This window comes from Mya arenaria, chromosome 12, assembly GCF_026914265.1.
Source record: "Mya arenaria isolate MELC-2E11 chromosome 12, ASM2691426v1".
Lineage (NCBI taxonomy): Eukaryota > Metazoa > Mollusca > Bivalvia > Myida > Myidae > Mya > Mya arenaria.
Window position 1 is genome coordinate 63,188,209 of NC_069133.1, and position 20,685 is coordinate 63,208,893.

A 20,685-nucleotide genomic window follows, 5' to 3' on the forward strand; every position below is an offset into this window, starting at 1 on the left:
TAAAGTGGTAAAACACAGAATTTAATATGTTGAGATACTATAGCATCAAACAGAACTATTCATGACCGGCCTGCTATACAGAGTTCCAATTCTGAAGATGATTTTTCATTAACAGATATACAAAGGTGTGAAGGACTGAGGTAACCCGTCAAATTAAAATGAATAGATCCAAGTGAAGAAGGTTACAATGACATTGATCTGGATGAAACTTACAAACCAAGCAAGGATCATTTTACTTCCAATGATACAAAAAATGAGACTGTATAAGGAAACAATAAACGGAAAACAGAGGTTTTAGTGAGGAATTTCATGGAAGAAAATTCCGAAACATATCAAGATCTAGCAAATGAAGACTCGAATAAAAGAGATGCGGGAAAGAACACAGAGAGATGTCCATCAAAAACTAATGAACAGTATAACACTCTTACAAAATAGGAGATGCAAACAGACAATAAAATTTACAATTAGAGCCACTTGGAAAGAGCAAAGCGTATGAGTATGACGTTAAAAACAGTGCAAACAATCACACATATCACGACTGGTTAGCTTTCTTGTCAGCAATGAACTTAAGCGAGCTAACGTCCATGGAGATGGAAACTGCCTTTTCAGAGCACCAAAAGAAAGATAAAATGAATTTATAACTAATGATGTATCAGAAAGAAGTAAAAAACCTGTGTAACATTATGTTGAAAACCAGTGAACATTCTGTTCAAACAAGCCCATAGGGTACCACAGTTCACCAGAGAAATCAAAAAGTTAAGAACAATCTTACAATCATTGTTTCTACAAGCCAAAACAGGACCAATGTTTCGAGTGTGGAAGAAGGTTAGCAAGCAAATGGTAGTACTAATGAAACTTAACCAAAGAATACGAAGACTTTCAGTTTAATAAAGTAAAAGAAATAGAAGAGAAGGAAAAGGTCAAAGAGAGAGCAAAAGCTTTCAGTAGTGTTTACGTTGATACGTTGGACTCACAGGCAATGCTTAGGCTTTACAACTCTCTTTTCGTAAGTCAGTGAGCTAAGCTACTGTATAAAACTATGTGACCATTTGACCATTTATTTGTTGCGAAATAAAGAAGTATTTTGTCACCTTTGGAACAAGACCGGGTGCAAACGGGGCTCCTCCGAGGTAGCTACATGTCTCATAAAAACACTATATAAGTTTGTTAAAAAGGTTATGTGGAAGAGATTGTGTACATCTCTGACAAAACAGAAATCAGTATGTAATATTATCCTTTCTGTTCACACTTTCAAGTACCAAAACTCAAACCCCTTTGTCACAAGTTCCTTGTGTCAGGACAATCTCAAATGGAATGTGATTCTCTTCACTCAACTATAGAAACAGCATAAGAACGTCTGTGTGTGTTCGTCGCAATGGATTACACGAAAGACAAACCTGTATGTTGTGGTTCCAAACAAATTCAACCATGTGGTAGACTACAAGAAATTGTGAAAATACTGTGACCTCTGGTATGCACAGAAAGTGGCTACATGTTAAATTGAGTTAGGTAAGAAAATCCTCACCTAAAAGTGTATTTATGAACTATTCACTTGAAATGGACTCATTTCTAGAGATAGCTATACCGACCATAACAAAGTAGACGGAAATTTTGCACAAAGGAGATCGTTTCTTCACCTCTCACTTAATGTCAACATAACAAACATAGATGTTGTGCCAGTCATCAAACGATGAAGATATAACGGTATAAGCTTCATGTATAATTTCTGTGCGGAAAACAGTGAACACTATCTTGTGTATACATATAATCAGTGTGCAATGCAAAACTGTTTACATGTGTAATGATTATGATAAACGTTTACACTGAACTGGGATTAATAATTATGATACATAGCCTTGTTCTTTAATTGTAATTTAGTTCAAATTTTTGCACCATAAATGAATTATTATAACGTTTACTATAATATAATATAATGCTATACATATAATCACTTATATTTGACATATTGTACCAAATGTTGCAATATTAAAGATCAATGAACATTTCTTATGTTTTGTGTTTGACATTTATGCCTAAAACATCAAGCAATAAGGTACCATATGACATAAGGCACCTTATAGCATGCAATTTTATCTGATTATTCCAACTGAGGTTTATGCAACAAGGTACTAGTTACCATATGGCTCCTTTTCACATTATTTGTTTTACCTTATCACTTTATGCAAGAAGGTACCATGATACACATTTAACCTTAATTATACATTGTATTGTTATGCAATTCAAGGAACAATTTAAATAAACCATTTCAGATAAGTGATAAAAGATTCAAAGTCGCAAAATCGTTTTCTGATTTTTTAGGAACTGCCAAACTTTTAAACTCAATTTACTCGAAAGTATGAAAATGTTGCTTGGTACCTTTTTGCACCAATGGGACAAAATATTTCGGTCTCAAATACAGAAAAAACATTTAAATCACAAAAATAAATATTGACAACACACTACTTTGTTAAATCAAGAAAAAAGAGAGTTTTAAATCCACTTATTGGTTATATCCAGTGGGCAATGCATGATGGATAACACTCACCGGTTATATCCAGTGGGCAATGCATGATGGATAACACTCACTGGTTATATCCAGTGGACAATGCATGCTGGATAACACTCATTGGTTATATCCAGTGGGCAATGCATGATGGATGACACTCACTGGTTATATCCAGTGGACAATGCATGGTTGAAAACACTCAATGGTTATATCCAGTGGACAATGCATGCTGGATAACACTCACTGGTTATATCCAGTGGGCAATGCATGATGGATAACACTCACTGGTTATATCCAGTGGACAATGCATAATGGATAACACTGCATGGTTGAAAACACTCAATGGTTATATCCAGTGGGCAATGCATGATGGATAACACTCACTGGTTATATCCAGTGGACAATGCATGGTTGAAAACACTCAATGGTTATATCCAGTGGGCAATGCATGATGGATAACACTCACTGGTTATATCCAGTGGACAATGCATGGTTGAAAACACTCAATGGTTATATCCAGTGGGCAATGCATGATGGATAACACTCACTGATTATATCCAGTGGACAATGCATGGTTGAAAACACTCAATGCTTATATCCAGTGGACAATGCATGATGGATAACACTCACTGGTTATATCCAGTGGAAAAATGCATGATGGATAACACTCACTGGTTATATCCAGTGGACAATGCATGGTTGAAAACACTCAATGCTTATATCCAGTGGACAATGCATGATGGATAACACTCACTGGTTATATCCAGTGGACAATGCATGGTTGAAAACACTCAATGGTTATATCCAGTGGGCAATGCATGATGGATAACACTCACTGGTTATATCCAGTGGACAATGCATGGTTGAAAACACTCAATGCTTATATCCAGTGGACAATGCATGATGGATAACACTCACTGGTTATATCCAGTGGAAAAATGCATGATGGATAACACTCACTGGTTATATCCAGTGGACAATGCATGGTTGAAAACACTCAATGCTTATATCCAGTGGGCAATGCATGATGGATAACACTCACTGGTTATATCCAGTGGACAATGCATGGTTGAAAACACTCAATGGTTATATCCAGTGGGCAATGCATGATGGATAACACTCACTGGTTATATCCAGTGGACAATGCATGGTTGAAAACACTCAATGGTTATATCCAGTGGGCAATGCATGATGGATAACACTCACTGATTATATCCAGTGGACAATGCATGGTTGAAAACACTCAATGCTTATATCCAGTGGACAATGCATGATGGATAACACTCACTGGTTATATCCAGTGGAAAAATGCATGATGGATAACACTCACTGGTTATATCCAGTGGACAATGCATGGTTGAAAACACTCAATGGTTATATCCAGTGGGCAATGCATGATGGATAACACTCACTGATTATATCCAGTGGACAATGCATGGTTGAAAACACTCAATGCTTATATCCAGTGGACAATGCATGATGGATAACACTCACTGGTTATATCCAGTGGAAAAATGCATGATGGATAACACTCACTGGTTATATCCAGTGGACAATGCATGGTTGAAAACACTCAATGGTTATATCAAGTAAGCAACTACAAGAATAAAAGTATCTTTGCAACTCTGAAACATAGCTATTGACTAATGATCTTACACCGAAACAAACTATTCCCCTCTATATCCCTAGCTGAAAATAAGAATGGAAGAACTATGGCAGATCCAATTAAAAAAGCTAATGTAGATGACAGCTTTGCACTGTCATTTGATTCTAATCTAAAGCTGCAAATCAGTAAAACAACAACAACATATAGTAATGAAGTACAGAATTAGAAAGTGTTGTTTTGTTGCATTTGTCATTTACATTTCAGAAACACTGATCAGCAAAAAAACTGGAATGGAGGAGGACTAGAAGAGGCTCTAATGACATTTTAGAGTGATTATTTTTTTTAACAGAGAGAAAACACACTTTTTTTCCAATCAGCACAACAAAGCTTTTATGTGAAACAACAGATGCATGTGTTTTTATACAGATTTTCAAGTTGGTAAAACAATTTCATGATACAGAGGTAAATATGACAACACAATGTCATCATCTTCATGCAAGAACTTAATAACTGCTTTTACTCAGTTCTTTCATGATGATGTACAGAGAAAAGTGATTCATGTTCAGGAGTGGAAACATATGAAAGCAATAGTCTAAGTCTTGAGGTGGTATAAGGCCCCTTGGTTGGACAAGGGGCAGGGGCTTGGGGATGGCATAAGGCCCCTTAGCCCCTTGGTTGGACAAGGGGAAGGGGCTTGGGGATGGTATAAGGCCCCTTAGTCTCTTGGTTGGACATGGGTCAGGGGCTTCGGGATGGTATAAGGCCCCTTGGTTGGACAAGGGGCAGGGGCTTCGGGATGGTATAAGGCCCCTTGGTTGGACAAGGGGCAGGGGCTTCAGGATGGTATAAGGCCCCTTGGTTGGACAAGGGGCAGGGGCTTTGGGATGGTATAAGGCCCATTGGTTGGACAAGGGGCAGGGGCTTGGGGATGGTATGAGGCCCCTTGGTTGGACAAAGGACTGGGCCTTGGGGATGGTATGAGGCCCCTTGGTTGGACAGGGGAGATGATCACAGAGTGCATTACCCCTTTTTGCAGTGAAGCTCTTGGGTTTGAAGAATTAAGGAAGTCTCATATCACATTTAATTTTATATGTACTGGTTGTTAGAGGTTACAAGTAGTAGACAAAAACTTTTTCCCCCGACATTGTTTACTGATACTGCCTTCTATTGTTAGAGGATGTAAACACTCTCTCACCTTTATACAAAATACTTTTTTGCTTATTCTAATTTGAGATCTAATTATCACAAAATTATGGCCATTGTCCATAATGATGGCTACCTGCTGGTCCCTTGTTTAATGTATTGGCATATTCAGCAATGTGTCTTAGCACCAATGTAATAAAAAGTATGATGTTAATACTATAGTGTTTCTTTTAGTTGCAGAGACCTGTGTTAAAACAAAATCTCTTTAAGTATTATAGGTAATTGACATACATTGATTAGTGATTCCCTTAAGCTTTGGGGTAATGGAGCAATTATCATAAGGAAGACTGACACTTAATTTTCTGTAGTAAAATCATGTCCCTCACTATCAGGATCACAAGAACAGTGCAAACATTTTCAGTCAATCAAGGCATTTGTGGACAATTATTAAGAGTTATGGGCCTTACTGCACATGTACCACACTGGTAGAGTACTCTTACATCATGTGAATATCTTAAACACCTTTTGAACATCCCCACTGAAGAATAAAGGGTTATGATGACAATTAATCCTGTCTTATATGGACCTTTGTAAACAAAAATATCACTCGGAAGCGATGGATGCCCCCATACACCCTTTTTCTACGTAAAGGCAGAAATTATAATAATACAATGAGCTGGTAGAAGATAAATTGTTGTAGCATTATTATACACACATGGAAAAAAACATAACCTGTAAAGATATGGGCAGGTTAAAGAAATAAATTTTACAGTAAATTTAAAAAAAATGAAGCAAAAAAGCACCAAATGAAATTCACAAATATCCAAGATATGTAATTGCCCTAACACACTCTGATTTTCAAAAACTCAGATAAGGAAGTTTCAAGGGAGATAACTAAAAAAATGCAGGGCATGATTATGGTTTGTTATGCACTTCATCTTATTGCCATCAATCTTCATTTCAAATTTCATTTCAATCCATTCAGTATTTTCCAAGATTTGGACCAGACATTAATTAAGTACCCATTTCTGAGAAATATCAGGTTAAGGGGAGTTAACTAAAATATATCCAGGGCAGGATTATGGTTCTTGTATACAACACTATCTCTCCTGGCCATCTATTTACATATTTATAGTTATATTTTGATCCCATCAGTGGTTTTGAAAAAAGAACCCAGACCAGGGTATGCAAGCACCAATAATGAAACAATGGTTAAGGGGAGAAACCTTAATAAATATACATGATAAGATAATGGTGTGTGTGCACTGCACTGCCTCTTATTACCATCTATCATTTTACAAAGTTTTATTAAGATCCCATCAGCAGTTTTGAAATTATGGCTGGGACATGCATGGTTATGTGGAAATAACTTCATAAATATGCGTGATAGGATTATGGTTCTTGTGCACTGCACTTCCTCTTATGGCAAAAGTTTTATAACAATCCCATTAGCAGTTTTGAAGTAATTCTCAGGACCGAAAGGCGGACAGACAGACGAACGTTCATCCAATCAAATTGCATATCACATCACATGATTGCCCTTTGTGTTGAACACTCCTGGGGAAATCATGTTTTTATCATGTAAGTGAATGATTTAATCATAATTAACACAATTAATGAATGGATACTTGAATAAACATTATTTATTACAAAGTTGATGATCAAATACCGACAAAACCATCGGTTATTGTGAATTCACTGTTTGCATTCTCACTTGAAGGTATGAAACACATTCATTTTAATTTTCAAAGTCACAAAATTCTTTTTTTTTGTAACAATTATTTACAATGAAATGTGTCTGATTTTTTTATTAAATTTTGATAATGGGTGACAGTAAGACAAACCACAAGTGATTGACGCTGAAATAATAGAGTCTGGAGTAAAGCAAATGAAAATGAAGGATAACTTTAAAAACTTGCTGATGCAGTTGTGTATGTAATCATTGACTGACTTTGGGTGAATTTTTCCGTTTTTGCTATTAATTGCATACGTGAATATATAAACGTTTATCTGTTTATTTATAATTTTGGAATGAAGTTATTTTATCTACATTTGTATTTAAACATCTTTTATGATGATGGAGATGATGTTGATGGTGATGCTGAGTGGTGGTTAAGACATATAAAAACCTTAAATGGCCTAAAAATCTCACCTGGATTATGTGGCCACCTGTCTGAGGCAGCCACTTTGACACTAAATACAGGTTAGACTGTAAAGAGTTAGGCCTCTGACGATGAGTGTTGGGAATCGGTTCCACTTTGACTAGCGATAATCGGTTCCACTCAAGTAACCGATTACTGATTATGGCCCCTGATGATACAGAGTTGGCCACCTGATTGTACAAAGTTGGCCATCTGACGATACAGAGTTGGGCCCCTGATGATACAGAGTTGGCCCCTGATGGTACAGAGATTGACCCCCTGATGATACAGTGTTGGGTCCCTGATGATACAGAGTTGGCCCCTGATGAAACACAGAGATCGACCCCCTGATGATACAGAGTTGGGTCCCTGATGATACAGAGTTGGGTCCCTTAGATACAGAGTTGGCCCCTGATGATACAGAGATTGACCCCCTGATGATACAGAGTTGGCCCCTGATGATACAGAGATTGACCCCCTGATGATACAGAGTTGGGTTCCTGATGATACAGAGTTGGCCCCTAATGATACAGAGATTGACCCCCTGATGATACAGAGTTGGGTTCCTGATGATACAGAGTTGGGCCTCATAGTCTTACACAGAGTTGGGCCCCTAATGATACAGAGTTGGGCCTCTGACATTACACAGTTGGGACCCTCATCATACAGAGTTGGGCCTCTGACATAACAGAGTTGGACGGTAAATAAATGACCCAGAGTTGGGCCTCTGACATTAAAGAGTTGGGTCCCTGATGATACAGTGTCCTCAGTTCAGAAACTCTCAACATATCCATATCATTTTTTTCTATTTGGATGCAACAGTTTGCAGCACCTTCTCTTAACATGTAAATTTCATAATGAATGTATAGGATGTGTTTATATAACAAATTGGGACAAGCAATGACCTTGAGTTTTGATACTCATGTTTATGTCAGGAGCCAGGAAAGTGGATCAAGGATGTCAGATGATAAGCGTAACAAGATATGCATAGAGTATCCATAAACATATCAGAACTTAAGTAATGGCAGAATTGCCAGTCTTGCGCAGTTCTTGTTTAAAATGTTTCAGTTTTAATATTTCAGTTGCCTTTTATGCACATTTGCAATTTATTGATTCAACTACAATGTATAGCAACATTATGTTATGCAGGTAAATTTTAGTGCAAATTTAACTATCCTAAATTATGCACCAGTCAATTGTAACCATGGCCCCCACCCCAACCCCCAAGTCCGGGGAATGTGCCATGTTTTACCTTCCAGGTGGCCCTATAGTGCCAGGTGAATGCAGTGGTTATGTCTTCGCACCAAAAAATAGCGGGAAATGGACCTTACCTAGGATCCATTGGTGCGGGGATTTTACCCGGGCATTGCTGGAGTGGAAGTCAAAGTCCTCGCTATTCCCCGGACCTTGGGGGGCCGTGGTTACAATTAACTGGTGCACTAAATCCATATCATAGTATTGTCCTTTGAAGAAAATTATTGTAAGAGACTGTCCTTTTTGTAAAGGTGAACAGATGTCACAGACACGTGACAAATGCCCCCAGATGGCCTCATTGGACAGGCCTGTCTGTACAGATAGCCTTCAGTATTTGACATATTTACATGGTGAACTATCCTACTTTCCCATGAAGTTTGTTAAAATTTAAAAGTCAATAAAGGGTCACAATTTGTAATTAACTAAGATCATAAAAATATTATGAGTAAATATCCCAACTTTAACTATAATTTTAAGCAAAATCCAACTTGGGTGTGTAATTGATTTTGATTTTATTGTATTGTTTAAAAACCTTCCCCATCTGGGATCTATATTGAAATAAAAATACATAGTCTTAGTGGGTCTTATAGATCAATTTTACAAGACGACAATGCAGCAACGTAGCATAAAAGCCGGATTTCTTATTTGACAACGCAATTTTGCCAACGTAAGATTTGAGCTCGATACTGGTTTTTTAACCAAAAAGACCAATACTTTTACTAAGAAGAGATATGTTCATACATATAATCTGATCATAAATACATCAGCTTTTCCTAAAATAAAAGTCCAAGAGATCTAGTTTTTGAACCCAGATGACACACTTTATTTTAAAGATTTCATGCACACAAATATGTTAAAAAAGTTAATTAAAATTTAAATCTAGAACAGGGAAAAATGTTTCCAAAGATTTTACCTAATAGCTTTATACCCAAGATGACACAATAGCCTAAGATAAAATGCAGACACATTTTTGGAACAAGTTTTTAAAAGATTTGATAAAAACTTGAAATTATGACATGGGGAAAATCTTTCCTAAGATTTGAACTAGTGACCTAGTTTTCGATCTGAGGTAACCCATATTCACATATGTTCAAGACAACATGAAGACAAGTGTTCTGACAAAGTTAAATAACAATTGGATAAAAACTGTTGACTTTTTTGTGCATGTTTCTGACCTGAATGGTGCTTCTATTTGGATTACTTACATAACAAAGAAACTCCTAGAGGCTGGTAATAAGAGAAAGAGTTATAGGCCCTTCTATAAAAAATTTGCATGCTTATTTCCCAGGTGACCGGAGTACAAAATTTCATAAGAATATCTTGAATGGTTTTTGAATTATAACATATCTAAGGGGTATGAAGAAACATTCATTCTTTAAAGTGAATTGTTATAAGCATTTATACAATACTTCAGGGAACCTACAAGATATATTTAAATCAGCAAATCATTCAAAATCGCTGGAATACAATTACTTTTCTGTGATGTAACACAAAGTATCTTGAAGGCAAATACAGTATGTTTAATATGTAAACTGTTCAGACGTCTGACTATCTAGGGAAATATCATGCCCAGACACATGCAGACCGATGATAAAATGTGGTAAATGTTTGTAAACAATCTCAAACCAAGCAGATTTTCAGAGAACAAAAACAAGATTGCTGTGGAGCCAAAGCCAACGCTCATGAGTTAGTTTTCAACCCAACATCTGAAAAAACTCGATAATTATTACAGTTATGGGCCTTGTTATTCATGGCCTCAGGCAACAGATGTACCAAGTTAGTTTGAATATCTTAAGTTGTTTTTATTTCAGTTTTGGGTAAGGTTAACGTTTTTACATCCTGACAACACCTGACAACACCTGGACAACACCTGACAACACCTGGACAACACCTGACAACACCTGGACAACACCTGGACAACACCTGGACAATGACCCCAAAGCTCTGCCAAATTAACATTTTGTTTTTACATCCTGACAACACCTGGACAATGACCCCAAAGCTCTGACAAATAAACATCTTGTTTTTACATCCTGACAACACCTGGACAATGACCCCAAAGCTCTGCCAAATAAACATCTTGTTTTTACATCCTGACAACACCTGGACAATGACCCCAAAGCTCTGCCAAATAAACATCTTGTTTTTACATCCTGACAACACCTGGACAATGACCCCAAAGCTCTGCCAAATAAACATCTTGTTTTTACATCCTGACAACACCTGGACAATGACCCCAAAGCTCTGACAAATAAACATCTTGTTTTTACATCCTGACAATACCTGGACAATGACCCCAAAGCTCTGCCAAATAAACATCTTGTTGTATTGTTTACCATGCAAGAATTGGTTCCTGAAGATAAAAGGTACAAGAATATGGATAGTGGTATTAAGAAAACACAAAATACTAGCAGTTTAACAAACCTTTGTTTTAATAGCATTGCGTCTGAAAAATGCCTTGCAAGATTCACAGGTAATGGCATCAAAATTGTAGCCAAGGGCTCGGTCGCCGCAAATTTGGCAGAGAAGAACTGTGCCATCTTTTGGTTTTGGGCGTCTTTTCTGCTCACGCTTTTTTGCCTGTAAATAGAAATTGAAATCATACGTGAGTTTGCAGTCTCAATTTTTTTCTAAGATCCCAATACTTATATAATTTGCACATTATGAGGAAAGGAGTCAGAGCCTTCCCCATTGGAAGATGGGGTTGTTTTGTCTTAAATTTGTAATTCCCATTTTTCTTTTCATTCCTATTTATTCCCAAGAATGCTATAAGAAATAGATACTCTTGACAGAGATATGAATGACTGTAATAAGATTTGTTCCTTAAAAACAAAAAACAAAAAGCATACTTTTTTTGACACAAAAATATCTTCCAATTTTCTTTCTGATATTAATTTCGAAAAGACAAATTGGTAATATCAGTATTCTTTTAACATGTAGGGAAAAATGTGACATTTCAATATTGCATCAAGAATATATCATTGATATTTAGTTATACTAGAATAAAATAATTTCTTGAAAATGGTAACAACACTTATGTTAGACTATAAAGAGCACCCAAAAGTGTGTCCCACTTCAACAAATATTTATCTCTTATCATATGGAGGAGGCTGCAAACAAACAAAGTTGCGCCCCCTCTAATGATTGAAGGGTATTACAAACTAAAACAGTTATTAAAACCGCCATTTACACCATAATTTATGACTATTGTTATTGATAACTTGTGAACAAATTCTCATGTGAATAGTGTGAACAGTTTTTGAGCTAAGAAATGTAGAATTTTTGCACAACTGCGCAGCTGAAACAAGCATGGCATGAAACCACAAACTATTCATTTCTGACACTAACATTTTGAATATTGATCTTTCACTAAACTGCTAGAAGAGTGATCAAATTTTGTAAAGATCCTTCCTTGTAATATCATTAAAAGTCAAATCAATATGGAGCAAACAGGGTAAATTTGATAACTGTTTACAGTCAAACTAACTGAAGAGAGTTACATCACTAATATCTACACACAATTAAGAAACCTATTATGAATAACCAAAATAGTTTCTATCTGTATACATCCTGTACTTTTTATGTATTTATCCCATATGATACTCTACTTGTTTGAAAACTTTAGAATCAAGTTACAGCTTACTAAACGTGCAAATTAAGTCCTCAACACATAATATAATTCTGGGTCTATTTCTAAAAAATGTATATTTCACTTCCATATATAGAACACGACCTTGAACCCTGAGCAAGAAAATCAACAACAGCATTTTTCTGATATGTGACCCCAATGGTTATAACTAAGAACTGCTACAATGAGAGTGACAGGACTTGCTGTACAATGAGAGTGATGGGACTTGCTGTATAACAAGAGTAATGGGACTTGCTGTATAACGAGAGTGACGAGACTTGCTGTATAATGAGAGTGATGGAACTTGCTGTATAAAGAGAGTGATGGGACTTGCTGTACAAGAGTGACGGGACTTGCTGTACAAGAGTGATGGGACTTGCTGTATAACGAGAGTGATGGGACTTGCTGTATAACAAGAGTAATGGGACTTGCTGTATAACAAGAGTGACGGGACTTGCTGTACAATGAGAGTGATGGGACTTGCTGTATAAAGAGAGTGATGGGACTTGCTGTATAAAGAGAGTAATGGGACTTGCTGTATAACAAGAGTGACGGGACTTGCTGTATAATGAGAGTGATGGGACTTGCTGTATAACGTGAGTGACGGGACTTGCTGTATAATGAGAGTGATGGGACTTGCTGTATAATGAGAGTGACGGGACTTGCTGTATAATGAGAGTGATGGGACTTGCTGTATAACAAGAGTGATGGGACTTGCTGTATAACAAGAGTGACGGGACTTGCTGTACAATGAGAATGATGGGACTTGCTGTACAATGAGAGTGATGGGACTTGCTGTATAAAGAGAGTAATGGGACTTGCTGTATAACAAGAGTGACGGGACTTGCTGTATAATGAGAGTGATGGGACTTGCTGTATAACGTGAGTGATGGGACTTGCTGTTTAACGAGAGTGATGGGACTTGCTGTACAACAAGAGTGACGGGACTTGCTGTATAAAGAGAGTAATGGGACTTGCTGTATAACAAGAGTGACGGGACTTGCTGTATAATGAGAGTGACGAGACTTGCTGTATAACAAGAGTGATGGGACTTGCTGTATAACGTGAGTGATGGGACTTGCTGTTTAACGAGAGTGATGGGACTTGCTGTACAACAAGAGTGATGGGACTTGCTGTATAAAGAGAGTAATGGGACTTGCTGTATAACAAGAGTGACGGGACTTGCTGTATAATGAGAGTGACGAGACTTGCTGTATAATGAGAGTGATGGGACTTGCTGTTTAACGAGAGTGATGGGACTTGCTGTACAACAATATAATGCCTTTACATGTATACCAAGTTTCATAGTTAAATATTTAACAGCTACAAAGAAGTCGTACATAGTGTACCAATTAGTGCATCATCTATGCAAACAAATAAAATACAAGAAACAAACTGTATGTTACAATGGAACAAAGCCAAATTGTTATTTAGAATTATTGGTAATAATAAGATAGCTCCTTTCCCCTCAGTTTTATGGAACAAGATATAGTTTAACAAAAAACAGACAAAGGCAGCATAACAACTATGGCATCATGCCTAGTTTACTTTAGGAATAGAATGTTAACAAGAACAAGAGCTGTCACAGTATGTGACGAATGCCCCCGAACGTGACATTGACCTATGAACAAGGCCAGTACATAAAAAGTTAAAGATCAAACAAATACATATGGCAAGTTATTTTAAATTGTCTCTGAACTTGGTATGCCAAACTCATGTGGCAAGTTATTTTAAAATCTGTCCATACAAGGGAAAGTTACACCCCGGACACGACAACCTATACTCCATGTCCTTATATGCAGCATTCCTTTGTGAATAAAGACCTATGTGTGACCTTGACCTTAGAGGTAGGGACACGGTTCTTGCACGCGACACGTCGTCTTGGCATGTCAAACACATGTGGCAAGTTATTTTAAAATCTGTCCATACAAGGGAAAGTTACAGCCCGGACACGACAACCTATACTATATGTCCTTATATGCAGCATTCCATTGTGAATAAACACCTAAGTGTGACCTTGACCTTAGAGGTAGGGACACGGTTCTTGCACGTGACACGTCATCTTGGTATGCCGAACACATGTGGCAAGTTATTTTAAATCTATCCATACAAGGGAAAGTTACAGCCCGGACACGAGTTATTGAGCCGGACACACGGACGGACGGAAGGACGGACGGACAGACGGACGGACGGTGCGATTTTAATATGCCCACCTTTGGGGGCATAAAAACTGTACTAAGTAAAACTGCAAAGATAGATTTAAAACCACATAGAAAGCCATGAAATTTCAATTTGTTATGATAGATATACATGTTGATATTCAAATTCCAATGGTAGAAAAAAACTTAAGTTTAACAGCAATTGATTTTAGTGTGTTTCATAAAATTTCAAACTTAACCAGAAAACAACAGGCTATCGAAGATGACAAGTATGGTCTTCTGCCAATGCCATATGTCAAACACAGATAGAAATTTGAGGTCTTTGATAGGCTGATGCTGTGTGTCAAACACTTTCAGAAATTTGAGGTATGTGATAGGCTGATGCTGTGTACCAAACACTAACTGAAATGTGTGATCTGTGAGAGGCTGATACTGTGTACAGAACATTAACAGAAATCTGATGTAAGTTACTGGTTGATGCAGTGTTAAACCAAAACAGAAATCTGAGGTCTGTGATTGGCTGATGCTGTTTATGAAACACTAACAGAAATCTGAGGTCTGTGATTGGCTGATGCTGTGTGTGAAACACTTACAGAAATCTATGGTCTGTGATTGGCTGGAAGAAGGTCATATGAAAGATTCACAGAAGTCTGAGGTCTTTGATTGGCTTGGAGACAGTGTGTCAAGTTCTTAAATAAATCTAAGGTCTGTGAGTCAGTGTGTTCCAAAGATATTTTTCAAAGCATCTGAATAATTCTCTGCAAGGCAGTGTATCAATTAAAGTGAAGGATTCTAAGCAATATGATTGGCTAAGACCTGGGTCAATTAAAAAACTAGAAATGTGTCCATAGGACACGGATGCCCCCACTTCGATTTTTTGTCACAGAAAATAAGCCATAATGATTATTCAGGATAATCTGCACATATAGGATAAGTTGAGTTGAGTTGGGTTTTACGGCATCGCAAGACTGTATAGGTTATATGGCGCCATTCAGGCAGGAAAAAACTTGTTGGATCCACATCTCATTTACATCGAGATGATATTTTTTAAGTATTGTTGGGAAATAAAGGGCCCTAACTCCTAAATGATTAAAGCGATTTCCATGGCTATCGAACTTGATCAAGATATTATGGTCACAATCATGTATGTAAAGTTTGGTGAGGATTGGACACATACTTTTCAAGAATTAGATTGGAAACATATATTTTTGAAGTATTTTTGGCAAAAAAGGGCCGTAACTCCTAAATGACTAAAGCGATTTCCATGACTATCGAACTTGATCAAGATATTATGGTCACAAACATGTGTTTAAAGTTTGGTGAGGATTGGACAAACAGTTTTCAAGAATTAGATCGGAAACAATCTTCGGGACGTATTTTTCAAGTCTTTTTTTGCAAATAAAGGGCCGTAACTCCTAAATGACAAAAGCGATTTCCATGGCTAAGGAACTTGATCAAGATATTATGGTCACAAACATGTGTTTAAAGTTTGGTGAGGATTGGACAAACGGTTTTCAAGAATTAGATCGGAAAACAATCTTCGGGACGTACGTACGTACAGACAGACAGACGTACGTAAGGACAAGGGCAACCCTATATGCCGCCACTTTGTGGGGGCATAATTAAGTACTCTAATTGAGTGATAACTGGTGATGAAAAGTACTAGACATTACTGGTATAAGTTTATGAATTCAGCTGCTACATCAACTTTTAAAAATATGATTATTAATACGTTAACTGATACGTAACATCTGCACATACTGACATACAGTTTCCAATTTCATTAAAAAACAGGCAACATAAGAGAAGTTTCACGTTCTTCAACAAAATTAGCTCATTTATCAAAGCATTAATTTGGGGAAAGTGTTCTTTGTTTTTGTGTATGTTAAAGCAAGCTTTGTAACATAAAATATTGAAACAAATTCATAATCGATATTACTACTATAACATACTTTTCAAATGAACTGTCCATAGAAATGCACATTTCTTTGTAAGGTCATGTCTATAATTTGAAAGGGCTCTTCTTCCAGCCCAATCCTTGTATTTATACTTTTGTATACTATTGCATATATGAATGTTCTCTGAATTTCTTTCTTAAACCTACTCTTCCTACATGCCAATTTTGGTCACAATATGTCAGCCGAAGCTAAAGATATTCAGTTTCAACCATTTTTCATTTTTTAGTAACATTGACTATGACCCTAGTGACCCAAAAGCAATGCCATGAAAGATCTCCAAAAACTATTGCAACAAAAAGTGCTGTCTTAAGGAAAGCGGAAAAAAGCTCTTTGAAAGCACCCTCTCACAAAAAGACTGCATGACTCTTGCTTAAATAGACGCTCCCTATAAAAAAAAACAACGCTCCCTAGCACAAAAAGATGCTCCCTCGCGTGAAAAGACGCTACCTTGCACAAAAAAACGCTCCCTCGCGTAAAAAGAGGCTCCCTCGCACAAAAAGACACTCCCTCGCACAAAAAGACCCTCCCTCGCACAAAAATACATTCCTTTGCAAAAAAGAGATCCTTCCATGCACAAAAAGACGTTCCCTCGCACAAAAAGACAATCATTTGTGCAAAGACTTTTCCTTACGCTAAAAGATCATCATCTTTATTTAAAGACGCTCCCTGGCACAACAAGACCTCTGAGATGGACTTAAAGGAGATGCCATTCAATATAATGAATTATTTAATGTTTTATAATCAATGTTGTATAAGCCAAGATATTTTCAAAGAGAATAATTATAGATTAGAACTGTCCCATGAGTTGTTGAGAGTATTTTAACTGTCATTACCAAACATATTACTGATGATGCCTGTTTTCATGTTCAAATGCACCAAAGCAATCAATTCTTTATAACTTTTAAATTCAACCAAATGTAATCCATGTTGCTGACATGTCAGAGTTAGTATACTGTCTAACTTGAATGTTGTCTTTACATGTTTGTAAGAAAGATAATAATAAATGGAAGAAACATCATAATAAATGAACATGGATATTTTGGAAAATTTAAGAACTTTGTTTTTGTAAATGTATCAAGTTAAACTAATAATCATTCTTTGGTTAAACTTACAAATGTGAGACATTAATTGTAAAACTGATACTCAAAGTGGAAATCAAATACTTTATTTTCTCAATTCAAGCTGCATAATTATATAATATTAAAATGTAACTCAAGAGACTATATTTTTTATTTATATGACATCAGAATCAAAGTCATGTGGACACAGAAGAATGAGTTTTAAGGCTTGAGGCTAATACCTCAAGACTTTTGTTAAAGACCACAAAATTCAACTGAGTCCATGTGGAGTCGAAAATCATACACTAAAGAAGCAGATCTCAATAGAAACTGTTTGTGAAACATACCTGGAATAATGTTTTATTTACAAAATAAGTTCATTCTGAAATAAGAATGTGTAATAGTTTGCGTATTTTAACAGTAAACACACTTATCTCTACACGGATATGAGAGGGAAAACTCCTATAAACTATTCTCTTACACCATAGCTATGCTTACAACAGGCTCAAGACTTGACCACAGTTATCTGCCCCCCGTTAACCAAGATCCGGATGTTAATACAGAAAAAAGAGTGCTTGTGTTCAAGTATCAATATTTAATTAAATTTGAATGAAAAAGAAGCAAAAAATGTTGAATGAATTTGACACTCTATTGCAGAAATTGATAGTTTTCAGTGTAAATATTGGAAAAATCATAGCTTGTGGAAGTCGGAAAATTAGTTGTTTGTAGCCGATTGACTCCTTGGCGGAAGGGTTATGTATTTGAACTCAATTTTGACAGTCAGGTCAATGGTCAACATGGTGCTTTCTTGTGATTATATTTTGTGTCTTGAATTGTTCCAGAGATGCCATGTCCTTGTTTTTCAATTGGGATGTGTATAAAGTCAAAAGTCAGGTTAGTGTCTATATGAAACATAAAGTAAAAATAACTGTGGTCTCACGCCAGCACTTGTGTTTATTGTTGCCCCGATTCTGAGCACAAATAGCGAAAATTCCAGCCAATCAGAGACTTTCCGCTGTTTTCTATTTAAAGAAATGCAGATGGCCTTTAGCCAATGAAATAGAGTCTTACAAAGACAATTGAAATCAGATATTCTGTCAACAACCAATGTGAAACAAGAGTCAAACCTTCATACATGCCATATCATCAACTAAGTCCAACTTTCATACATGCCATATCCTCAACTAAGTCCAACTTACATACATGCCATATCCTCAACTAAGTCCAACTTTCATACATGCCATATCCTCAACTAAGTCCAACTTTCATCATGCCACGTCATGCCATATCCTAGTTCTATATATGACCGTCTCGGTGGCCTAGTGGTTAAGATACCACCTACGGAGTGGGAGGTCTTGGGTTTGATCCCTGGCCGCGTCATACCAAAAGACGTTAAAAGTTGGTACAAGTAGCTCCCTTGCCTGGCGCTTGGCATTTAAAGGGTGGTGCTTGGAAAACTGGTGTACTCAGTACTGGTTTAACCCAGGAAAGTTGTACCCCGTGTATCGGTGCTTTACACTGAGCATGTAAAAGAACCAAGGGGTCTCTTCGAAAAAAAATGTTAAGGTATCGCACCCGGACTTCCTTGTATCCCACCATCCTCTCTTCAGCGTGCTGTCCCTTCAGCAAAAACAATGGACCCCCTTGGAAATAAGTGCTTGCACTTTCACGGGTTTTCCTTGACCACAAGGTCTAAACAAAATACATACATACATACCGTATTTTCTCGACTATAAGACGGAGAAATTTGGTCCTGATTTTGAACCTTAAAGTAGGGGGCCCGTCTTATAGGCGAGTCTATAAGAATTTCATAAAGAATAGAGTCATAATCAGGAATATTCAACATAAGGTATTCAACTGACTGATTTATTGTCTGTGGATGACACCCCAATAAAAGTGACACGATTACACGCATCGGATTAAGATGACCATAGATCTGCTTTGTTTCGCTACGATGAACACTCAATATCAGGGGCGTAGCTTCCTATAGGCCGTGTAGGCCGCGGCCTACACATTTTCAGAAAAAAACCCGCAAAAAATAAAAATGCCAAATCTGCAATAAAAACTGAAGGCATAGGAGGGTGAGGAGCTAAATATGAAATTCTGACAAATGCGCTTTAATATATAGGAAACCTGTATTTCAAATGTATCATTTTCCTTCGATCTAAAGTACATTTTCACGCGACGTTAATGTTTCGTATATAATTAATCAGAAGTTGCATATCAGTAGTCTGCGCGTTTACGCCGTGCATTAAACATTTCCAATCGGCTTGGTTAAATTTTACGGGCGCTTTATTATTTGAAATTGTAAACGGTCTGGCGCCAATATTGCCAAACATACTCCTACGTATCCTCTTTTCGATAGTCTCACTTGGACTTCAATAGATGAAGATACCAAACAACAATGCTAGAAGGAACTTGGCAATCATGCCTCCGGTACCAGTTTCCATCCGGGTGTCTGAACTATGATGGACACAGTTCAGGACATTGGATTCTTGTTCAAGTTTCAGCAAATCGTCTAGCAGCGTTCCAGGACGAGCTTTCTAGAGAAGTCGCAACGAAAGAGGAAATGAATCGGCGCACTAAGCTTCGCTCGTTATGTGAGACACGATGGTTCAGACATGCGGGCGCACTCGAAACGTTTCAAAATGCGTTCCCCGTAGTGGTCCACGCACTTGAAACCTGATGTGTAGAATGGAATGTACATGATAGCAACGGATATAAGCTCAGGTTTAGACATTCAACCATCAATGCCAAGAAGAGTAGGTCGACAACAAAACGGAGAAAATCCTGAGGTGCAAACACCATCTGACTACTTCAGAATAACCTTGTTCATTGTCTTCAAAGACAGATACAGTGCACAACATGTATTGCCTTCAAAACTGGAAAGGATGACATGCTGCCATCAATTTATGCTGCTAAGGCCCCTGATCGCCACGAAACATTTGACACATTTAAAACAGAATGGAATGTGAGATGGAGTATGGCAGCCGCAAGTTTATCTTGACTACAAGATACCAATTAGCAGACCAACAGGGACCTGTAACCTAGCATATTTACAATATTCGAGGTTCTACTTACTATGCCACCTACATCAGCTTCTTTGTGAAAGGTCATTAAGTAGAATGAAATGAATAAAAAAACTTCCTGCGAACGACAATGAAAAGCAACCGGTTGTCATCCTTGGCCCAAATTCACAGCCACAAGAGTATGATCATAGATGATGACCGCG

At 37.2% G+C, this 20,685-nt stretch overlaps 1 protein-coding gene across 3 annotated transcripts in view; it reads right to left on the reverse strand.

Annotated features, from left to right (window-relative positions):
* LOC128211190 (nuclear hormone receptor HR96-like) overlaps nt 1-20,685 on the reverse strand; it is a 99,865-nt gene that overhangs the window by 31,830 nt on the left and 47,350 nt on the right. For all 3 annotated transcript variants that reach the window (XM_052915660.1, XM_052915659.1, XM_052915658.1), the window contains one exon: nt 11,075-11,230. In XM_052915660.1, coding sequence (XP_052771620.1) covers nt 11,075-11,230 — 156 coding nt within the window. The remainder of the gene's footprint in view (nt 1-11,074; nt 11,231-20,685) is intronic.